The sequence below is a fragment of the Macrotis lagotis genome, chromosome 7 (assembly GCF_037893015.1).
Source record: "Macrotis lagotis isolate mMagLag1 chromosome 7, bilby.v1.9.chrom.fasta, whole genome shotgun sequence".
In the NCBI taxonomy this organism is placed as follows: Eukaryota; Metazoa; Chordata; class Mammalia; order Peramelemorphia; family Peramelidae; genus Macrotis; species Macrotis lagotis.
The window spans coordinates 190,774,272-190,795,486 of NC_133664.1; the positions used below are offsets into that span (position 1 = coordinate 190,774,272).

Sequence of the window (21,215 nt, forward strand, 5' to 3'; positions counted from 1 at the left end):
TGTCTATCCCAAGCATGTAAAGTCCACAGGTGGAATGGTTGGATGATAACACTTGTTCCAATGGTCACGAAGTCAACTGAAGCAGATGCTATGGAGTGCTTAGAGCTTGGTTAGCGATTGAAGACACCAAGGTCATCCACTGCATCTAGAGTCATCATCAATTGTCATGATTTTACCTTGCCATGCTGGATCTTGATGATTTTGGAATACAGTGAGGCAGCTTTGCAATTTATGCACACATCAAAATACATCACCCATACTTTACTTTACATTCATCGAAGTTCTGTGCAATGGGCACAAGTGACAATCCAGCAGGTGTGTATACAGTGAGAGCTGTAGCCACAACTCCACACACAAGGCTGCTAAGGTCATAGGGTTGTTTTCCCACTGAAAGCAGCAATTAGTTTTGGCAGTACCCTGAGAGAATGAGCAACCCTTTAAAGGATCCCACTGCTCAATTCCTGATGGAAGGAAAGGGCTAAAAATGACGCCTTAAAAATTGTCCGTTTACCCAACCTTAGTCTGATTACCATGGCAAGTAGGGATTCCATGGTGTGGTAGACACACGCATACAAACACACAAACAAATTGCAAAACCTTCTTCAAAGAAGTTTTCACTCACAATTTGCGTACAGAAGATGCACATATTCATAGACAACACAAGATCCAATAGATCTGAAAGATGAACAGCTCTTATGAGAAAGAACTCAGCCAAATAGCAGCTCTGAATGAAACAAGACTGGCAAATGAAGTCCAACTTACTGAAGTTGGAGCTGGATACACATTTTTCTGGAGTGGTCACAATGAAGGGGAATATCCTGAACCTGGGGCAGAGGTTTGTCATAAAAAAATGATCTCATCAACATTCTTGTATGCCTACCAAAAGGAGTGAATAACAAAGCCATGAAAAAGAGATTGCCACTTCCAGGAAAATACCATGCTAACATCATTAGTGTTTATGCTCTCACTATGCCTTACACTGATGAAATTAAAGAAAAATTGTATGAAGACCTTGAGATCCTTATCAATGTATCAAAAGAGGAGGAGCTCATAATTCTATGTGACTTTAATGCTAGAATAGGCTTAAATTACCATACATAGCAGGGAGTCCTTGGGACAAATGGAGTTGGAAACCTACTAAAGAGCTGCATATCTTATGACCTTCCCATCACAAATTCTGTCTTCTGTTTACTTAAAGGCAATAAAACTTCCTGGATACACCATCATAGCAAACATTGACATCTATCTAATGGACTATATGATCATAAGGAGAAGATACAGAAAGGATGTGAGAATGACAAAAGCAATGTATGGTGGGTGCACAGTGCTGAAATGATCACAGGCTCATTCTTTCTAACTTATATATTCAATTCAACTAAAGCAGTGGCCCCAAGGCATAAGGAATACTAGAAAAATTAATGTCAAGGGATTAGAGTGTCTCTCTGAGCAGGAACAGTTTGTTGCTAACTTAGAGGGAAAACTGAGCCTACACACAGTTGGCAATAGTGGAGCAGAAAAAGAGTGGGCAGTTTTCAGAGATTGGGTGTACAACACTGCACCTGCTCATGTGGACCAGAATATTCTCAAACATCAAGACTAGTTTTATGAAAATGATGGGGAAATATAGAAGCTGATAAATGAAAAATGAGAACTCCAGGATAGTTCATAAAGTTGAAGTCTCCAGCTGAAGTTCCAACTGAAGAAGAGGTTGTGAATGCCATTAGGCTCCTTTCAAGAGGCAAAGCACCTGGGACAGATTCTATTCCACCTGAGATCTGCAAAGAGTATAACTACAATGGGCTAGTTTTATTGTTAGAATGTCAGGAATATGCTTGTCAAAAAGACTATTCTATGGAGAGCTCAAATAGGGCAAGTACTTATAAGGGGGTCAGAAGAAGTGATACTGGGACACCCTGAGGGTCTTTCTCTTGAGATCCTTGGAATTGACTGTGTGGCATGTGAGACACTGGCATTGGACCATCCAGAATAGCATGCCCTCAACAGTGAGGGTGCTACACTCTATGAGAAGGTCAGAATTGAACAGTTCAAAAGAAACATGGCATACATAATTTTAGAGTACCAACCCAGGTATTCACATGGACTGTTTGTGCCTGACCTGTGGTAGAACATTCCAAAATCATATTGGACTTATCAGCTACAGTGGAACACAACTGGAACACATTGTAATTTGTTTCAAAATAGGGATGTCATTTTGATCTTCTTTGATAACTAAGGACAAAATCCAAGTGAGCCAATCACCACGTGTATTATATGGGTATGTAAGAAAGTAGGAAAAGTCATCTGTATGGGACTTTGGCAGATTGGCAGAATTATGGATTGGATGAATGTCAGGTTGACTGCATAAGGATATTTGGGAGTCTAGTGATAGTTAGAGACTGAACTGAAATGGTCCAGGTTGAAATGGAAACAAGAAAACAGACTTAAAAGATATTGTATAGGATTTCATTAACTTTGAGAAACTGTTTATTGGAGTGAAATTGATAGTAATACTGGGCTAAGAGAAATGACCTATACAGTTTGGAATTTGTTATAGAAAGCAAAAGGTTAAAAAACTCATATGCAATTTAGATTTGGGGAGGAAATGTTTCAAAGGGTTCAAAGAAAGGACAGGTAGGACCTAATAAAGTAAAATTCTATAGGGAACACAGTTCTAGGAGGGATGGGAATACTTAAGAAAAAATTTCTGAAGATGCCAAGAGACACAATATCAGTGAGGAAGAAAATGAACCTACATGGATACCCCAGGAATTCAGGGTCCATCTTAGATTTAAAAAAAATGCTCTCCAACCATAGAAATTCATGAATAGTGCTCAGAAGGAAAGATGACAGCAGAAAGAATATCTTGTTATTAAATATGTTGAAATGAGGAGATCTTCACTTCTAGAAATGGGCAGAAAACTGTAATAAGTGATGAAGATATGGCAGAAATACATTTTAAAAAAAAATTTCTTCTTTTTTTGTCTGCCAATTAGAAAGATCACTGAAATCAAAGGAACAGATAAAATATGACATAGGGACTTGAAACCTGAAAAAAATAGGAGTTGGAAAGTATTTATGAATTCAAATAACTAAGCCTAAAGGTAATACATACAAAAGGACTGAAAGAACTAGTAGATAGTATTTTTGAACCAGTGATCTTTGAAAGATTTTGCAGAATGGAAAAAGATAGCATAGGAATGTGAAAGGGGAAATACATCAATTTTTTTTAAATGGAAGAGAGTGAAATCTATAACCTATACCCCAGGGGGTATGATTTCAATCTTGATATACTATTAAAGAAAAGAATAATGAACATCCAGAAAAGAATACTGTCTAAAGAGGAAATCTGAGTTCATCAACAGTTAGTCATGGCAAGGTAAATTTGTTTTCCTTCCTAATGTGATTGAAAGGCTTATAGATCAAGGAAATGTTGTAGATGTAGATAACTGTGAATGAAATTCATTCTTAAAACCCTAATGTCACCCTTTTATAAAAATATGATAAATACGGGGTAGAACAAAGTATGATTATTTGAATTAAGAACTACCTAAAAGGAGAGGCCTTTAGACTATTAATTAATCATCCAATTAACCATTAATGGCCAATTTAGAAAGAAATCTCTAGTGAAGTGTCTCAGGAATCATTGTTTGACACTGTATCATATAAGTTTGATTTTTTTTAAATCACTGAGTCAGGTAAAACATAAATAACTTTCCTATGGAAGAGGAATTAGAATAGATATTTGACTTTCAATGACAGAAATTCAAAAAAGTTCTGTCATAAACACCTAAATACGTCATGTACTTGGTTTGCTAATCCAGCATCATTTTTATTGTTGAAGCTAGAAATACCAGGTTCTATCTCACCTAGAACAATGGATGATGGTTCTGATTGGAGAAAAAATGGATTTAGGCTGGAAAAACTCCTTTCCAATTAGAGCTGTGCCAAAATAAAATGTAGTTCCCTGATATTAAGTGAATTTCCTTTACATGAGAGCTCTTCAAGATAAAACTTGGACATCAATTATCAAGTATATTATAGCAGACTTCTCTGTCTAAGTTGATTTGGACCTATGAGGTCCCTTTCAACTCTGTAATTTTATGATTCTGAAGGAAGAATGAAGGGATCACTATATGCTGGACTGTTTTTTCCTTCATATCCCCAGTTTTTAGTATTGTTCCTAGTACATTTTAAAAACTAAATAATATTGCTTGAAATGAATATAGTCTAAGCTTTTTATTCTTTGAGTGGTGAAATGAGTCACAGAGACTTTATGAATTACTCAGTCATCCACAATAGTGGAATAGAGATTCAAACTCATGTCTTCTCTCTTCAAAGCTGGAATTCACTTGATGTAGGAGCCAGGATAGAGAGCAAAACAAAGGTAACTGAAATCTTGATCCTGGTTTGTCAGAAAAGAAAAAGGAAATCAAGAACTGAAATAAATTTTGGAGAAAATAGTAGTCAGGAAATGGTGATGAATTTGAAATCTTGAGACTGATTTGGAATTCTAATTTTCTTCTTCTTCTTTCTTCTTCTTCTTCTTCTTCTTCTTCTTCTTCTTCTGACCTATATGACCTTGGATAAGTTATTTCTCAATTTCCCTACTTGTATAAAATATAATTAGAGAGAAGATAAACTTTAGTTATACTTCCATTTAAAAATCAGTGTTCTTATGATACCAAGATAATGAGTTTATTTTTAAATATGGAAGATATAAGATAAAACAAGAAAGTCTAATTGATGGATATGCCCATTAACCCATTAGACATGGGAATTGATTCTTGGTCTGAAGACAGATATAGAGATTTGGGAACCATGTGGAACTAATGAGAGTGGATGAAATAGTTGAGAGTTATAGCTCCAGGTAGTTTACTTGGCATCACCTAAACACCATCTGCTTGATTTTCAATCCAGCATCATTTGTATTTTTGAAGTTAGAATCAATGTATATCCAACAAAAGGTTCTAGCTTTCCTTATAGAAGAATAATAGAAATTCTACACTATTGCTGGCTTTCTACTTATCCTGGGAACTAGGGGATTGGCAGACCTTTCCAGACCTGACCTTTTTAATATTATATCTCCTAGCTGGAATGACCTATATTTGTCCTTCTCTAATTTATGTCAGACTCATCTTACAAGAACTAAATAATATCCTATGCCCTCTTACAAATATTCTCCAATTACCCCAGTTCTTAGAGATTATTTTCTCTTCAAAATTAAGCATTACCTATGCCACTCATTTAGTATTGAACCTATACAATATCGCATTGCTAGTTATTGGCTATTTGTCTGTTTCCCTAAGTAGAGTTTATGATTCTTATGTCATTTAATACTTCTTTGCATCCTTTGAGTTTTAGCATAATGTAAAATACCCCCAAGAGGTATTCAATAAATATTCTTTGGTATAGATGAATTGATCAAAACCAGTGACTCCAAAAGGAAAATCAAGAGTCAAAGAAACTTAGTCCTGTGGAATTCTATCAAATAGTATGACTTTTTCCACTTCAATGCCAGAGCATGGAGTTGAGAAAAATAGGGAATATATGGTATATTCAATTATAATTCATTAGGAGTGAGATAGTATCATTTATAATCCTCAGTATCATACATTCTTGATTCTATGATCACTTCTCTACTCTACTTTTTTCCAATGCAATAAGCTACTTGTAAGTACAAGATCTGCTCCCTACATCCCAATTCACTTTGATATATATTTTCCCTAGCTGGGGTAGCATTTTCCCTGACATAGAAATGAGCCCAAGATAAAAGAAAAGGCTAAATTTACAATTCAATCACTTGTTCTGTGGTTTACTTAAGCTTTTACCAACTACCATCAACATTTGGGTACATAATTAAGATGGAAGAATTCCTTACTGTATTTTTCCCACTTCCAGTAGAAGTTTGGCAACCAGCAAGGCATGCAGAAACATAGGTAATTCCATTTTCTCCACATATAGGATCCCATTCTGTCTTTGAACATGTGCATCCTGAATTGCAATTTGATAGGAGAGCTCGTTCATAATAAGAGACTTGTCTGGTGCTGTAAATAAATATAACAATATAAAATATTATCCCTTGGAAGGTCAAATCCACACCCTTCTGCCTGATGAAATTTTAAAATGTAGATCATCAGTTGAGTCAGTATGTATGAGCATGTTTTTAAAATGGTAACCAAAGAAAATATTTTCATATTACTCAATTCTGAAAAAGGATTTCAGGTGGTCCAGTGGTTAGGCTATATCAGTACTTGAAGTACCATTACACAAAAGCTCTAGTCTCTGACTTGTGACTTTGGGTCAATAATATTTATTGAATTCCAATTTTACTTGGACTTATTTCTGTAGTGCCTAAGCAAATGTGACACATCTCCTACATTGATAATTTCATCTGTTCTTTCATTCATTCATTCTTTTACTTTTCCCTCAGTCTTTATCCTTTTCATTCAATTGTCTTTTATGCATGCAATTCTTCCTCCGTCAATTCTATTTCTGTAGTCTTTCAATTTTCTAATGATGCCTGCATTATTTAGTTCACTAACTCTTATTACTCTAATTCCTTTCAACTTTTCTTTTCCACTGTTATAGGATCATGCATTTAAGGGCCTTTAAGATCATCTCCTACAACTTTGTCATTTTAGATATAGAGAAATGAGGCCCAAGGAGGTAAAATGACTTGTCCATACAAGAAGTATAAGTGACAGAAGCAAGATTTGTCCCAAGTCATATGCCTCTAAATTCACAATTCTTCCTACTGCATCTTGTAATCTTACTTTACAGTTCCTAGGATTTCTTGTTTTGTTTTGTTTAGCTTGTACTTTTTCCTCTTTTTACTTATTTTGCACCCCCCCTTTTTTAGTTTTTCCATCAAAAAACAAAAAAGAAAAACAAAATTTGGAGTCAGTTCTGTGATCTTTGCTCTTTTCTTTCTCACTTAAAAACCCTGTCATTTTACAATTAAAACTTCATACTCCAAGACTAATCTTAAATGTAGCTTTGAGGTACTAAGGCAGACTAAATGAAGATCATTGATGGTGTCAACAGGGATTATTTATAAGGAAGGGAAAATATTAGTCCTTCCAAAACAGCATTAACTCATTTCTAAAGAATGGTAAGGTAAGGGAGGTAGCTAGGTGGTACAGTGTAGATAGCACCAGCCCTGGAGTCAGGAGGTCCTGAGGTCAAATCTGGATTCAGACACTTAATAATTGCCTAGCTGGGTGACTTTGGGCAAGTCACTTAGCTCCATTGCCTTAAATAAAATTTAAAAAGAATTAAGGTCAATAGAGTGTCTTCCTTACAATAGCCTTCTTAGAGAGACAATGCAAACATTATTATCCACATTTGCCAAATGTGGAAACTAAGGGCCATGAATTTGAAATGACTTGTCAAAGGTTACATGACTCAAGAATATAAGAACTGAGATTTAAATTCAAGACTTCTGACTCAAAGACCAATAATCTTTCCTCTAGGTTACACTACCTCCCTTGATTCTCTGTAGGGTAATTTCAGTGGCCCAGTAAGACAACCTAAACAAGTGTGTCCTACTTGAAGTCCTGGATCAATTTTTTAAAATTTTATTTTTATTTGATATTATTACAATAATTTTGTTATGCAAGTAAACATAAACCCCGCCCCCCCCCAAGAAGATGAGAAATGTCAAGAATAGTGAAAGAGAAAAAAGATGTACTTCAGTCTGTGTTCAGATTTCAATGGCTCTCTCTCTGGGGTGAGTTGCCTTCTTTATCATAAGTCCATGAGAGAATCTGCTTCAATATTTCTCCCACAGTTGCTATTACAAGCTGCATTTCCCTCCACTCTATTCTTCCCCACTATTATTTATTCTATTCTCTCTCTCTCTCTCCTTTCATCCTGTTCGTGTTCAAAAGCACGTTGTATCTGAGTGCCGTCTCCCACAATCTGCTCTCTCTTTTATCACCTGATCCTTCCTTCCATCCCCCCATTCCCTCTTATCCCATCCCTTTCTCCTTATTTTTCCTAGGGTAAAATACCCTTTTAAATGTATATTTTATTTCCTCTTTGAGCCATTTCTGATGAGATTGAAGACTCACTCGTTCCCCTTCGCCTTCTCCTATTACACTCCATTGAAAAAGCTTTTTCTTGACTCTTATGTGAAATCTTATCCCCCCCCTTCTTCCTCCTCTCCTTTCTTTTCCTCCCAGTAATTTCTTTTATCACCCATTGACTCCTTTTACTTTATTATACCATTATATTTTGCTCCTTCCTATGCCCTGTCTTATAAATGAGAAAGTTCATAATGAGTTATCAATATCTTCTTCCCATGCAGGAATACAAACAGTTCAACATCATTAAGTTCCTCACAGTCCTTCTCATCCATCCCCTCTATGGTTCATCAGAGACTTGTACTTGAAGATCAAACTTTCTGTGAAACTCTGGCCCTCTTTCATTGAAAGTCCATCTTTTATCCTGAAAGATGATGTTCAGTTGGGCAGTTGATTCTTGATTGTAAACCAAGATCTTTTGCCTTCTGAAATATCCTAATCCAATCCCTATGAGTCCTTAATATAGATGCTGTCAGATCCCATGTAATCCTGACTATAGAGCCTCAGTAGTTGAATTGTTTGTTTCTGACAGTTTTTAGTATTTTCTCTTTGACTTGGGAGATTTGGTATTTGGCTGTAAAATTCCTGGATGTTTTTCTTTTGGGAATTTCTTTTAGGAGGTGACCAGTGAATTCCCTCAATTTCTATTGTCCCCTCTGCTTCTAGGATCTCAGGACAATTTTTCTATATTATTTCTTGACAAATGAAGTCTAGGCTCTTTTCCTGGCCATAACTTTCAGGTAGCCCAATAATTGTTGAATTATTTCTCTGGATCTCTTTTCAAGATCAGTTGTGTTTCCAATGATTTGTGACTCCAGTCCCAGCACCATATGCACCAGAGCACCTTGTTACCTAATTTTAACAATAAAGCAAATGATTTCGTTGAGGGAGTTTGAATTTAGTATATGAGTTCTTTATTGAACATGGTGAGTTTTGGAGTTGGGAATTGAAATGGGAATATAAATTTGATAATTTTTATATGAATCTGGAAATCAAGTGAGAATTAGATTTGGGAAGAAAAAGTCCAATGTTTAAAACCTTTTGAAATTAGTGAGCTATTCAGTAGAGATAAATAAGGAATTGTAATTAAAAGTGGAAGAAGGGGTGGCTAGGCGGCTCAGGGCACTGGCCCTGGAGTCAGGAGTACTTGGATTCAAATCAGGTCTCAGACACTTAATAATTACCTAGCTGTGTGGCCTTGGGCAAGCCACTTAACTCCATTTGCCTTGCAAAAAACTAAAAAAAAAAGTGGAAGAAACAATTGATGAAATGTCCAGAAAAGAAGGAAGAAAATCTGGATAATGTAGATTTCTAGAAATGTATCTGGAAGTCAATTCAGATGACATTCAATCCAATTCCTTCATTTTTCAAATGGAGACTATATGACTTACTTGAATTCATGCAATGTCTTTTCTATAACTCCCAGAATCTAGATTTCCTGATTGTCCTGTATTCACTATACCACATAACTATTTAAATTTTAGGAGTGAGTGATGTTCTTATCAGTGTCAAATAAATAGCAAAGAGGGAAAATGAAGGGAATGAGCATTTAAGTGATATATATATATATATATATATATATATATATATATATATATATATATATATATATACTATATTCTAGAAAATCTGCTAAGGGCTTAAAAATGAATATTTTCTTAATTGATTTTTCCAATGACATATTTCACATTTTCTTCTAATTTTTGGCTTTCTTGGAAGAGTTTTATTTCTTCCTGATTTCTCTCAAAGTCATCAACTTCCTTTAGTTCCATTCTGCATTTGAAGGAGTTATTTTCTTCAGAGAGCTTTTTTATCTCCCTTTCCAGCTGGCCAATTCTGCTTTTTAAGGCACTCTTCTTCTCATTTGCTTTTTGTTTTGCTTTTTCCATTTGGCCTAAACCGGTTTTTAACATATTATTTTCTTCAGTATTTTTTTGAATTGCTTTCACCAAACTGCTGCTTTGGTTTTCTTGATGTATCTGTATCCCTCTCATCTCCTCCCAATTTTTCCTCTACCTCTCTTAATTGCTTTTCAAAGTCCTTTTGAGCTCATCTATAGCCTGAGACCATTTTCTATTTCTCTTAGAGGCTGTGGATATAGGAGCTTCAAGTTTTGTCATCTTCTGAATCTTCCATGGGACCAAAGTAATTTTCTATGGTCATATTCATCTTTTCCCTTTGTGTACTCATTTCCTCAGCCTAAGACTAATTTACCACACTTCCAAGGCTTTGGGGTTTTTTTTGGGGGGGGGGCATCCCCTTGGGACCTTTATTCCTCCAAGGTTTTATGCTCTCTCGCCTGTGCTTTGATATGTAAATGACCACAAATGCTCTTCTCTGCCCTTGGAGCTGTGAGGATGGTCCCTGCTCAGCTACCTTAGTATGGAAGCCAAAACTGCAATCTGAATCTGAGTATGGGCAAACAGCAGAGTCCTGCCCCTGGGAGAGCAGAGGGATTTCTATAATCTCCCCCTACCCCCCTTACCATTTGTGTGCTGTACTCTGGAGGTGTAGGATGGTTTCCCCTATTCCTGCTGCAGGTTCTCACTGCAGGTCTGTTCTGAAGCCAGTTCTTCCACATTCTAGTGCAGCAGAGTTTTCTTACTGCCCCTTTGAGCTGCTCTGATGATCTCTTGGCTGCACTGTGGCTGCTTCCAACCCTGATCCCAGTGAAACAGACATTTCTGCTGAACTGCTAAGTTGTTGTGGACTGGGAAATTGTTTCACTCAGTCTTTCTGTGGGTTCTGCCCCCTCTAAATTTTGGCCAGAGTAATAATTCGATGCTTTTGGAGTTTTGGGGGAAACAAGTTTTAGGGAAATCCTGCCTCACGCCACCATCTTGGCCCCTCCCTGCTCTGACCATAGTCCTAGATCAATTTTGAGAGCCCCCCTTAATTAATACATTTTATTTATACATTTTTACATCAGAATTAATGGCAGCACATAACTTTCATTGAATGCATTCTTTTGACAAAGAAAACTAAAGCAAAATCCAAGAAATAAAGTAACATTATCTTATAGAAAGTCCTTAATTCCCCACCTCTAAACTAAGAAGAGTAAGAGCAAAGATTAGTCACTATGATTAATCTAAATTTTATAGAATTTTAGTACTTTAATCACTTTTATTGTGCTTGCTTAACTGCTTTAGTTTTTACAAGTTTTAGGAAAGTTACCAGACTGGTGATGGACTTTCCTTTCATTCCAAAGGGAATAGGACATTGGTAATAGATCGCTGAATTCATTGATATAACTCCTGGATAAGAAAATTCTTTAATTCATAGTCTTAGAATGTTTTGAAAGCTGTACTTAAAAAGAAATTAAGATATATATATATATATATATATATATATATATATACACACATACACACACACACACACACACACACACACACACACACATATATATTCGGATCTACTATGTAAATGCAAATGCATAAAGGTATTCATTGAATTGTATGTAACTTTGAAGGAAACTCTTTCTCCATTATACCACAATTCCTCTCAAAACAAATGACACTATTTTGAAGTTTTATATATTGTATCATAGGCAATCTTTAAGTTCTTTAAAGAAAACTCTATAAGTTTTATTTCAGTGTTTCTGAATTATAACATTCAAGGTCAAGGTTTTCAAAGGCTATACCACTGATTAGTTTGACAATACTAAAATAGAAAGTTTTCAAATATGTTATCATCAACAGTACCAGTCTATATTTCCACAATTTGGGCTAAATAGCTTTGCAACTAGGACATATTCCAATATATTGCACTTACTTTTGGAGGTTTAGACAATTACACATAATAAACATACTGGATATTAAAGTTCAGAATTTTTGGCACCAATTAGAACACAAAAATAATCTCATTTTTAACTTGAGATACCAAGAAACAAAGGGAAAAGGGCAATAAAAAATTTTAAAACAGTTAACTCATAATCATTAGAGATAAGGACAGTCTGCTCTCATTAGCAGAGGAATATATTTGTGGTTTCATCAGTGAGATAGGTTCAGATCATAAATGAAATAAATGTGAGACCAGAGCATGAGGTATAAAGGAAGTATTTATCAATAAAAAACAATGTCCTGATGGGACACTTGTGTTATACCTGATTTTCATAATTTCTCCTGGTTAAATTAAAAAATGGTCATAATTGCATAAACTGAACTGGCTATTCAGTTATGAGGAAAAGAAGAGAGAAAACTTGCTCAGGCACTTTTGACTGGATCTCCACTTCAACAAAGAGATGCCTAATATTTAGGTTAAAAACTCCCAAAATAGAAAAATACAAAAAAAGAGAGGGTGTACAGGCAGAATGACTTATTTTCCTGGAATAGATATAGGTCATTGTAAGAAAGAATAATACTCAAAAACCAGCAGTTTTTGTACTTCATGCTTACAAACTAGAAGGAAAGTAAAATATTATACACATATAATATTTTACTTTCCTTCTATTGTCTATGATACCTATTTTTTCTTAAGTAGTAATAGTGATACAGTAGTGGAAAAGTGAGTAAAGAATGTTAAATTCAAATAGTTTCAGGTAGCCCTTTAAACTTTGACTTAGCTGTCAGAAATCTAAATGTCAAATTTCTATCTAATAATGAATGAGTCATCATTTGGCTCAGGAAATGAATTGTTTCAATGTGAAATTTCTTCTCTAAATGAAGCTAGAAGGCAAAAGGGAATTTTGACAATAGAATGATGGCTCATGAATTCTTTCAATAGAAACAAAAAGAGGGAATGATAACCTTGCTTTTATTGTGCATTCAAGGGCAACAAGAAACGTTATTTAAAAGGACATTTAGTCATCTCATTTTGCAAAAATCAAGACAAGCATTTTCAAGAATGTCACTGTTGATTTGCTTTTTTGTTTTTTCTTTTTCTTTGTTGCAATTGAAATTTCAGTGGTTGGATGAGGTTAAAATGCATCAATAAAACTAAAGAAAAATATGAATGAACAATGAGCTAAATAATTGCTCTTTCAATGTCCAAATAGAATTCATCTCTAGTTATGCTTATTTATCAAATTAAAATTCAAATTAAAGTTTATTTTTCTAGTTTTTTAGAGAAGCATTTAATTTTATTGCTTTAATAGTAACTTTATTTTCCAATTGATCTACTTCTTTAATTGGAGTTAAATAAGTGATATAGTGGGAGAAAAGTGTGTTGGATTTGGAGTCAGGAAGTCTTGAATTCCAATCCAGCCTGAAATATATATCCAAACTCATTCTGTGTCTCACAAGACACTTGACCTCTTTCTGCCTCAGTTATCTCAGCTTTAATTGGAGATGATAATAGCACCTAACTCTTAAGGTTGTGAACATCAAAATGAGATAATATCTATGAAGCACATAACACGGTGCATAGCATATACTACATTATAAATGTTAGTTGCCCTCCTTTCTTTAATTGTAAAATTTCTTTTATACTTTGTGTTTATGAATTTGTCAAGTATCTAAATTTAATTGTGTGCTTACCTTGCCATTTCTTTTCTGTTATGATGTTTTCAGATATACAATTTTTGTCTTCTACATACTGCTGTACCAGTATATCTCATTATTGTTCTCTTTCACAAAGTTACCAATTTTACCCTTTGATCCATTGTTATTTAGGTTGGAATTATTAAGTTTATTTATATTTAATCCTGTTTCTTTTTTATTATATTCTCTAAATTCATTTATAATTAGGAATGGATTTAATATATCTTTTATATATTTAACAAGATTTAAAAGCAAGTGGAATTAGGGAATTTTTCTGACTTTATCTGAGGGCTTTATAATAAGAATAATCTGAAGCACTTTGACTTGGTTTAGAAGGGACTGTTATGAGTAGAAAAAAAAGCCAAATCAATGAGAAATGCAAAGAAGTAAGCTTGGAAGAGCAAAGATAGGTAGAGAAAAGGGGAGATTAGAATCAAAGCTGCTGCTACAGTCTGCAAGCTGAATACCAGAGAAGCACCTACTATGAGGAACCAACCTCAGAATCTTAGAGTTGATTTATTGACAATCTGAAAAATATGAATGAGGCTACTTTTGAGACTTCCTTGCATTGACTTTGACCTATTGTGCTATTTTTGAGGAAAAGACTTTCTCTTATGTTATTCATCCTACTTTCTTGATTTACTCATTATATGTTGAAGAAATGTATGAAGGTAAGATTGAAAAATATTTGATATTTTTCACTTTGCCAGTGTCTATTTTTGTAAAGATAACATGTTGCTGAAAAATATGAATATTCTTTAATGTTTCAATTAAGGAGATACCATAAGTCTTTCAAATCTAACTTTTTTTTAGTTTTTTGCAAGGCTAATGGGGTTAAGTGACTTGGCTGAGGCCATACAACTAGGTAATTATTAAGTGTTTGAGGCCACATTTGAACTCAGGTACTCCTGACTCCAGGGCCAGAGCTCTATCCACTGAACCACCTAATTATTCCCGCCTCTCCCCTCACTCCCCCGGGCAAATCTAACTTTTAACTGTTTGGATCTATATTTTTTCTTTTTCTTTACATTTCTGTATGATCTGTATGATTTATCAATTTTTGAGAAAGAATTATTTAAAATTTCTATAGTTATCTATTTATACATATTTTTGGTATTAGGTTAAATATTTTTTGTTAAAATTTAGGTTCTAGGTCATCTGGTTCATATATATATATATATATATATATACATATATATATTTAATAATGATAAGGTATCATCCAACTCAGATCATGAACAAAATCCTTTATAGTAAAATCTTACTTGATTCCTCTCCCTAATTTCTAGTGTATCCCTTCCATTCATTTTCCTGTATTTATATTTTTTTATTTTCTATATTTTTTCAGATATATATATGTATATATATATATATAAAACATATATATATATATATGTATATATATATATATATATATATATATATATATATATATATATATATATATATATATATACACATTGTTTCCAGCAGTATAAGATCCTTGACATAAGGGACTATTGGGTTTTTAATCTCTATATTCCTACAGCCCTGCACAATCCCCGAAGCATAGTAAGTGCTTAGTAGATTTTTCTTAATTGACTGATTGCCCATGGCAATGTTTACAGTAAAATAGTTTTCCTATTTTAAAAATTATTAATTTTTATTTTTACTTCATTTTTATTCTTTGCTTCATTTGCATCTAATGTATTAGATACCTTGACATTTCCAGCATACTTTCATTTTCATTCTGTATTAGTGTTTTTAAAACATGCTTCTTTACATAGCTAGGAGTTGGGTTTGATTTCTTATTAATTCTTCTGTCTTTTTTCTTTTTCTTGAATTTATCAATTCCTTTATATTTAAGGCAAAATTTGTTAAATGTTTTCCTCAACTTAGTTTTGTATTAATTTTTCCTCTCCTTTATTTTAATTTTTTTTATTTATTTAAGTCAATAAGGTTAACTTACTTGCCCCACATAGCTAGGTAATTATTAAGCATCTGAGTTTATATTTGAACTCAGATCCTCCTGATTCCAGGATTGGTGCTCTAGCCACTGTGTCACCTAGCTGTCCCTCCTCTCCTTTATTTTTTAAGGTACCATTTCATTGTTTTGAATAGCTTTGTTTATGAGAAGTAGTCTATTTTCAGAATAGCAAATTTGAGCTCCCTTCTCTATTTCATTTTCACTTTAATATATCTTTAGACCTCATCATTACCTACTATTGTCTGTATTTTTATTTACTTTTTTGTTATTTTATTAGTGTTTTAATTGTTTTGAGAAAACTTTTTTTCAATAGATATTTTACTTTACTTTTCCAATTACATGTTTTGAAAGTTTTTCAACATACTTCTACATGCATATGCATTTTTTAAGCTACATAATTTCCTTCCACCCTCCCTTCCCAGTCCACTCCCCTCAGCAGCAGTCTGCTGAATATTGTACCTACATGCTCATGCTTAACATGTTTACAGATTAGTCATTTTCTGTATGAAGAATTGGGATTATATCAAAAGAAAGAAAATCATGAGATAGCAAAGAAATACACAAGAGAAATTTTTAAAAAGCGAATGTATTGTTCATTCAGAGTATACAGATTTTGTTTTGTTTTGTTTTGTTTCTCTTCCTCTGGATGTGGACAGTATTGTCCATAGCAGGTCTCCTAGGGTTGTCCTAGCTCTCTGAACCGCTGAGAGGAGCTGCCTCCATCAAGGTCGATCAACTCACAATATTATTGTTAATGCATACAATGTTCTCTTGGTTCTGCTGCCTTTGCTCACCATCAGTTCCTGTAATCCATTCCATGCTTCTGATCATTCATGGTTACTTACAAAACAATAGTATTCCATAGTATTCATGTACCATAACTTATTTAGCCATTCCCCAATTGATGGGCATCCCCTCAATTTTCAATTCTTTGTCACTACAGAAAGAACTGCTATGAATATTTGGAACATGTGGGACTCTATCCATTTTTTATGATTTTTTTGGATGTAGGCCTAGGATTGGTATTGCTGGATCAAAGGGCATGATCACTTTTATTGCTTTTTTGGAATAGTTTCCTATTGCCCTCCACAATGGTTGGATCAGTTCACAACTCCAGCAATAGTGCAATAATGTCCCAATCCTCCTACAACCTCTCTTTCCCCCCTTTTTGCCATGTTAGTCAATCTGATAGGTATGAAGTGCAACTTCATAGTCTTAATTTGCATTTCTCTAATCAGTATTAATTTGGAGCATTTTTTCCATATGCTTATATATAGCTTTAATTTCTTTATTTGAAAACTGACTATTCATATCCTTTGACCATTTATCAATTGGGGAATGACTTGTAACCTCATAAATTTTATGCAATTCTCTATATATTTTAGAAATGAGACCATCATCAGAATCCCTAGCTGTGAAAATTATTTCTCAGCTTTCTGTTTTCTTTCTGATCATGGTAGCATTGGTTTTATTAATACAAACCCTTTTTAATTTAATATGGTCAAAATCATCCATTTTGTGATGTATAATTGATTCTATTTCTTGTTTGGTCATAAATTTCTCCCCTCTCCATAGATCTCATAGAGTATTTTGTGCTCTGTTAATTGGTCTATGGTATCACCCTTTATGTCTGAATTCTGTACCCATTTTGACCTTATTTTGGTATAGGATGTGAGATGTGGATCTATGTCTAGTTCTTATCATACTATTTGCTAGACTTCCCAATGATTTTTATCAAATAGTGAGTTCTTATTCCAGAAACTAATGTCTTCAAATCATTTGAATCAAATGTATTTGAAATACTGAAAACAATAGATTACAGTAGTAATTTACTATTGTTTCTTTTGAACCTATCCTTATTCATTGATTCATTACTCTATTTCTTAACGAGGACCAGGCAGTTTTGATGACTGCCACTTTATAGTGTAGTTTTAGATCTGAAAGAGTTAGGTCATCTTCCTTTACATTTTCTTTTGCCTCAGTTCCCCTTATATGAGTCCAGAGGAATTTTGTTCACTGTTTGTTTCTAGTTTCATAAAATAGTTACTTGGTAATTTAATTTGGGTAGAATTGTCATTTTTAATATTTTAGTTCAACCTAACCATGATCAACTGATATTGTTTCAGTTATTTAGATCTGACTTCATTTGTGTGAAAAGAGCTTTGTAATTGTATTCTTACAATTTTTGGATTTGTCTTGGGAGGTAGATTCCCAGGTATGTAATTTGTCTGCAGTTACTTTAAATGGAATTTTTCTTTTTATCTCTTGCTCTTGGGCTTTGTTGTTCATATATAAAAATATTGATGATTTATGTGGGTTTATTTTATATCCTGATAGTTTGTTAAATTTGTTAATTGTTTCAAAGTAGTTTTTTTAGATGATTTTCTCAGGTCCTCTAAGTATACCGTTATATCATCTGGAAAGAATGAAAGCTTTGCTTCCACTTTACAATTCTGATTCCTTGAATTTATTTTTCTTCTCTTATTGCTGAAATTGTTATTGATACTATATTAAATTTATAAAATCAATTTTTTCAGCAACTATTGAGATACTCATATGATTTCTGTTGGTTTTCTTATTGATATGTTCAACTATGTTGACTGTTTTCCTATTATTGAACCTTACCTGGTTTATTATCCCAGTAATAATTTGATATATCCTCCCTGATCATGGTATATTATCCTAGTAATAACTTGATGTAATCTCTTTGCTGAAATTTTATTTAAAATTTTTGCACCAATGTTCATTAGGGAGATTGGTCTATAATTTTCATTGTTTTGGTTCTTCCTGGTTTAGGTATCAGCACCATATTGTTGTCATAAAGGGAATTTAGCAAAACTTCTCCTATTTTTTAGTTTGTGTTGACTTGGAATTCATTGTTCCTTAAATGTCTATTAGAATTTACTTGTAAATCCAACTTGACCTGGAGACTTTTTCTTAGGAAGTTTATTGAAGTTTTCTTCAATTTCTTCTTCTGAAATGGGGTTAGTTAAATATTTTATTCCCTCTCTGTTAATCTACACAGTTTGTATTTTTGTGAATATATTTCATTTCACTCAGGTTATCAAATTTGCTGGCATAACAGTTGGGCAAAATAACTCTGAATTATTGCTTTAATTTCCTCCTCACTGATAGGGAATTCACCATTTTCATTTTTGATCCTGATAATTTGGTTTTCTTTTTTAAAAATCAGATTAACCAAAGATGATCTATTTTATTGTTGTTTTCATAAAACCAACCCTTAGTTTTATTTATTAGGACAATGGTTTTCTTGCTTTCAATTTTATTAGTCTTTCCCTTGGTTTCCAGAATTTCTATTTTGGTATTTAACTGGGCATTTTTAAATTTTTTTCCCTAGGTTTTTTAGTTGCATAACCAATTCATTGATATCCTCTTTCTCTATTTTACTCATAGAAGAATTCAGGTATCTATAATTTCTTCTAAAAAACTGCCTTGGCTACATCCCATAAACTTTGGTATGGTCTCATTGTTATCATTTTCTTGTGAAATGATTGATTATTTCTATGATTTGTTATTTTATCCACTTATTTTTTAAATTTAAATTATTTAGTTTTCAATTAATTTTTGATTTATCTTTTCATGGTCCTTTATTACATGCAATTTTTATTGCATCATGATCTAAAAACTGCATTTATTATTTCTGCCTTTCTGCACTTGATTGCAAGTTTTTTATGCTTCAGTATATAATCAATTTTTGGTATGAGTCATGTGCTACAGAGCAAAAGGCATACTCTTTTCTATTCCCATTCAATTTTCTCCAGAGGTCTATCATATCTAAGTTTTCTAAGATTTTATTCACCTTCTAAACCTCTTTTTCACTTATTTTGTTCTCAGATTTATCTATTTCTGAGAGAGGGAGGTTGAAATCCCCCATTATTAAAGTTTTATTGTCTATGTTTTCTTGTAATTCATTGTTTTTCCCTCTAAGTGCATGTTATGCCGCTAGATGTATATGTGTTTAATAATGATAAATCTTCATTGCCTATGGTGCCTTTTAAAAAGATGTAGTTTCCTTGCTTATTCCTTTTAATGAGAACGATTTTTTTCTTTTATTTCTCTGAGATCAGGATCACTATGCCTGATTTTTTTTTTTTTTTACTTCAGCTGCGGTGTAATATATTTTGCTCCAACTGTTACGTTTACTTTTACTCTGCTTCAAATGTGTTTCTTGTAAACAATATATTATAGGATTCTGTAGGATTTTAATCCATTCTTCTACCTGCACTTAAGATTCCTAATTCTGTATTTCCTTCCATGTTATCTTTCCACATTTATATTTTTCTCTTTCCTTTCCTCTTATTCCTCCTCAGCAATGTTTTACTTCCCTTCTCCTTTAACTTTTCTTTTAAATTTTTTTTTTTTAGATTTTGTTCAAGGCAATGGGGTTAAGTGGCTGGCCCAAGGCCACACAGCTAGGTAATTATTAAATGTCTGATGCTGGATTTGAACTCAGGTACTCCTGACTCCAGGACTGGTGCTCTATTCACTGTGTCACCTAGCCACCCCCTAAATTTTAACTTTCGGTTTATTTTCACTTATACCTTTGCCTTTCCTTTTATCAGTACTTTCTTCCCTTCCCCCTCCACTCTGCTTCCCTGAACATTAGGGAAGATTTTTAAACCCAATTAAGACTGTATCTTATTCCTTGTCTGGGGTCAAATCTATTGAGTAGGATTGAGTAAATGTTCTCACCCTTCCTTCTTTTCTTCTACTATAATATATCTTATCTCTCTTCATCTGATATTATTTATCCACTAATGCCTAGTTTTATTCTTCTTTTATGTTTTTATTGTTTTAACCCTGTCTTGTACTTTCATCTACTTTATCAAATGATAGTCTTTTATCTGATTTATTAGAAGTATTATCAAAGTACTATCAAAATACCATTAATCAAAGGTTGATTGATAGCTTGATTGTCTGATAACTTCAAATTCCTATCAATCAAAATACAATCAAAATGTTGATTGATTTAGCGCTAGGTTGATAAGCAGCATTTACTAATAGTCACTAAGTACCCACCTCTCTTCTGTCTCATTAGAAATACACTTCTCAAGAGTCATTAATCACATCAAATTATAATCACTTCATACCTTACTCCCTTTTCAAGTATGCTCTACAGACATACAATTCTTATGAGCCAAAGCTTCATGCAAAGTCAAATTATTTCATTAAACACTTGTACCCCTTCCCCCAGCACATTCTCTCCCACACTCTCTCCCTTTAGCTATTGGTGCTTAAAACCTCAGTAAATAAACTGTGAATTTAGATAAAATCACTCCCTTATTTTTATGCCCAACCATTCTAAGTAGGCTCCCATACTCTGCCCCATGATACTACAAACCGCTAAGTATCTAGTAAAGTCACTTGTATTTCAATTAACCATAGAGCTTCTAAATATTCCAAGTACTGGGACACTCTGAAGGGCTCTCTTAAGAACTTTAAAGTTGATATCAAGGTATGGGAGACACTGGCTCAGGACCTCCTAGCATGTGACCTCCTCTGAAAAAAGTTCTGAGCTCCATGAGCAAGAACCAAAGTAGGTCAAAGGAAATGTCAGATACACAAGTCTAGAATAAGCACTTTAGTTTTTCACTTGGACATTTTGTCTCAAACATAGTGATGTCATTTTGTCTTCCTCAATAGAGGACAGGAACCAACCATACC

General features: G+C 33.7%; 1 protein-coding gene across 2 annotated transcripts in view; it reads right to left on the bottom strand.

Annotated features, from left to right (window-relative positions):
• The window catches only part of SLCO1C1 (solute carrier organic anion transporter family member 1C1), a 118,264-nt gene that overhangs the window by 10,869 nt on the left and 86,180 nt on the right, over positions 1–21,215 (bottom strand). For both annotated transcript variants that reach the window (XR_012470160.1, XM_074194321.1), the window contains one exon: positions 5,879–6,044. Coding sequence is in view for 1 of the 2 variants with exons in the window: in XM_074194321.1 (XP_074050422.1) it covers positions 5,879–6,044 (166 nt within the window). In the remaining variant the exon portion in view is untranslated. The remainder of the gene's footprint in view (positions 1–5,878; positions 6,045–21,215) is intronic.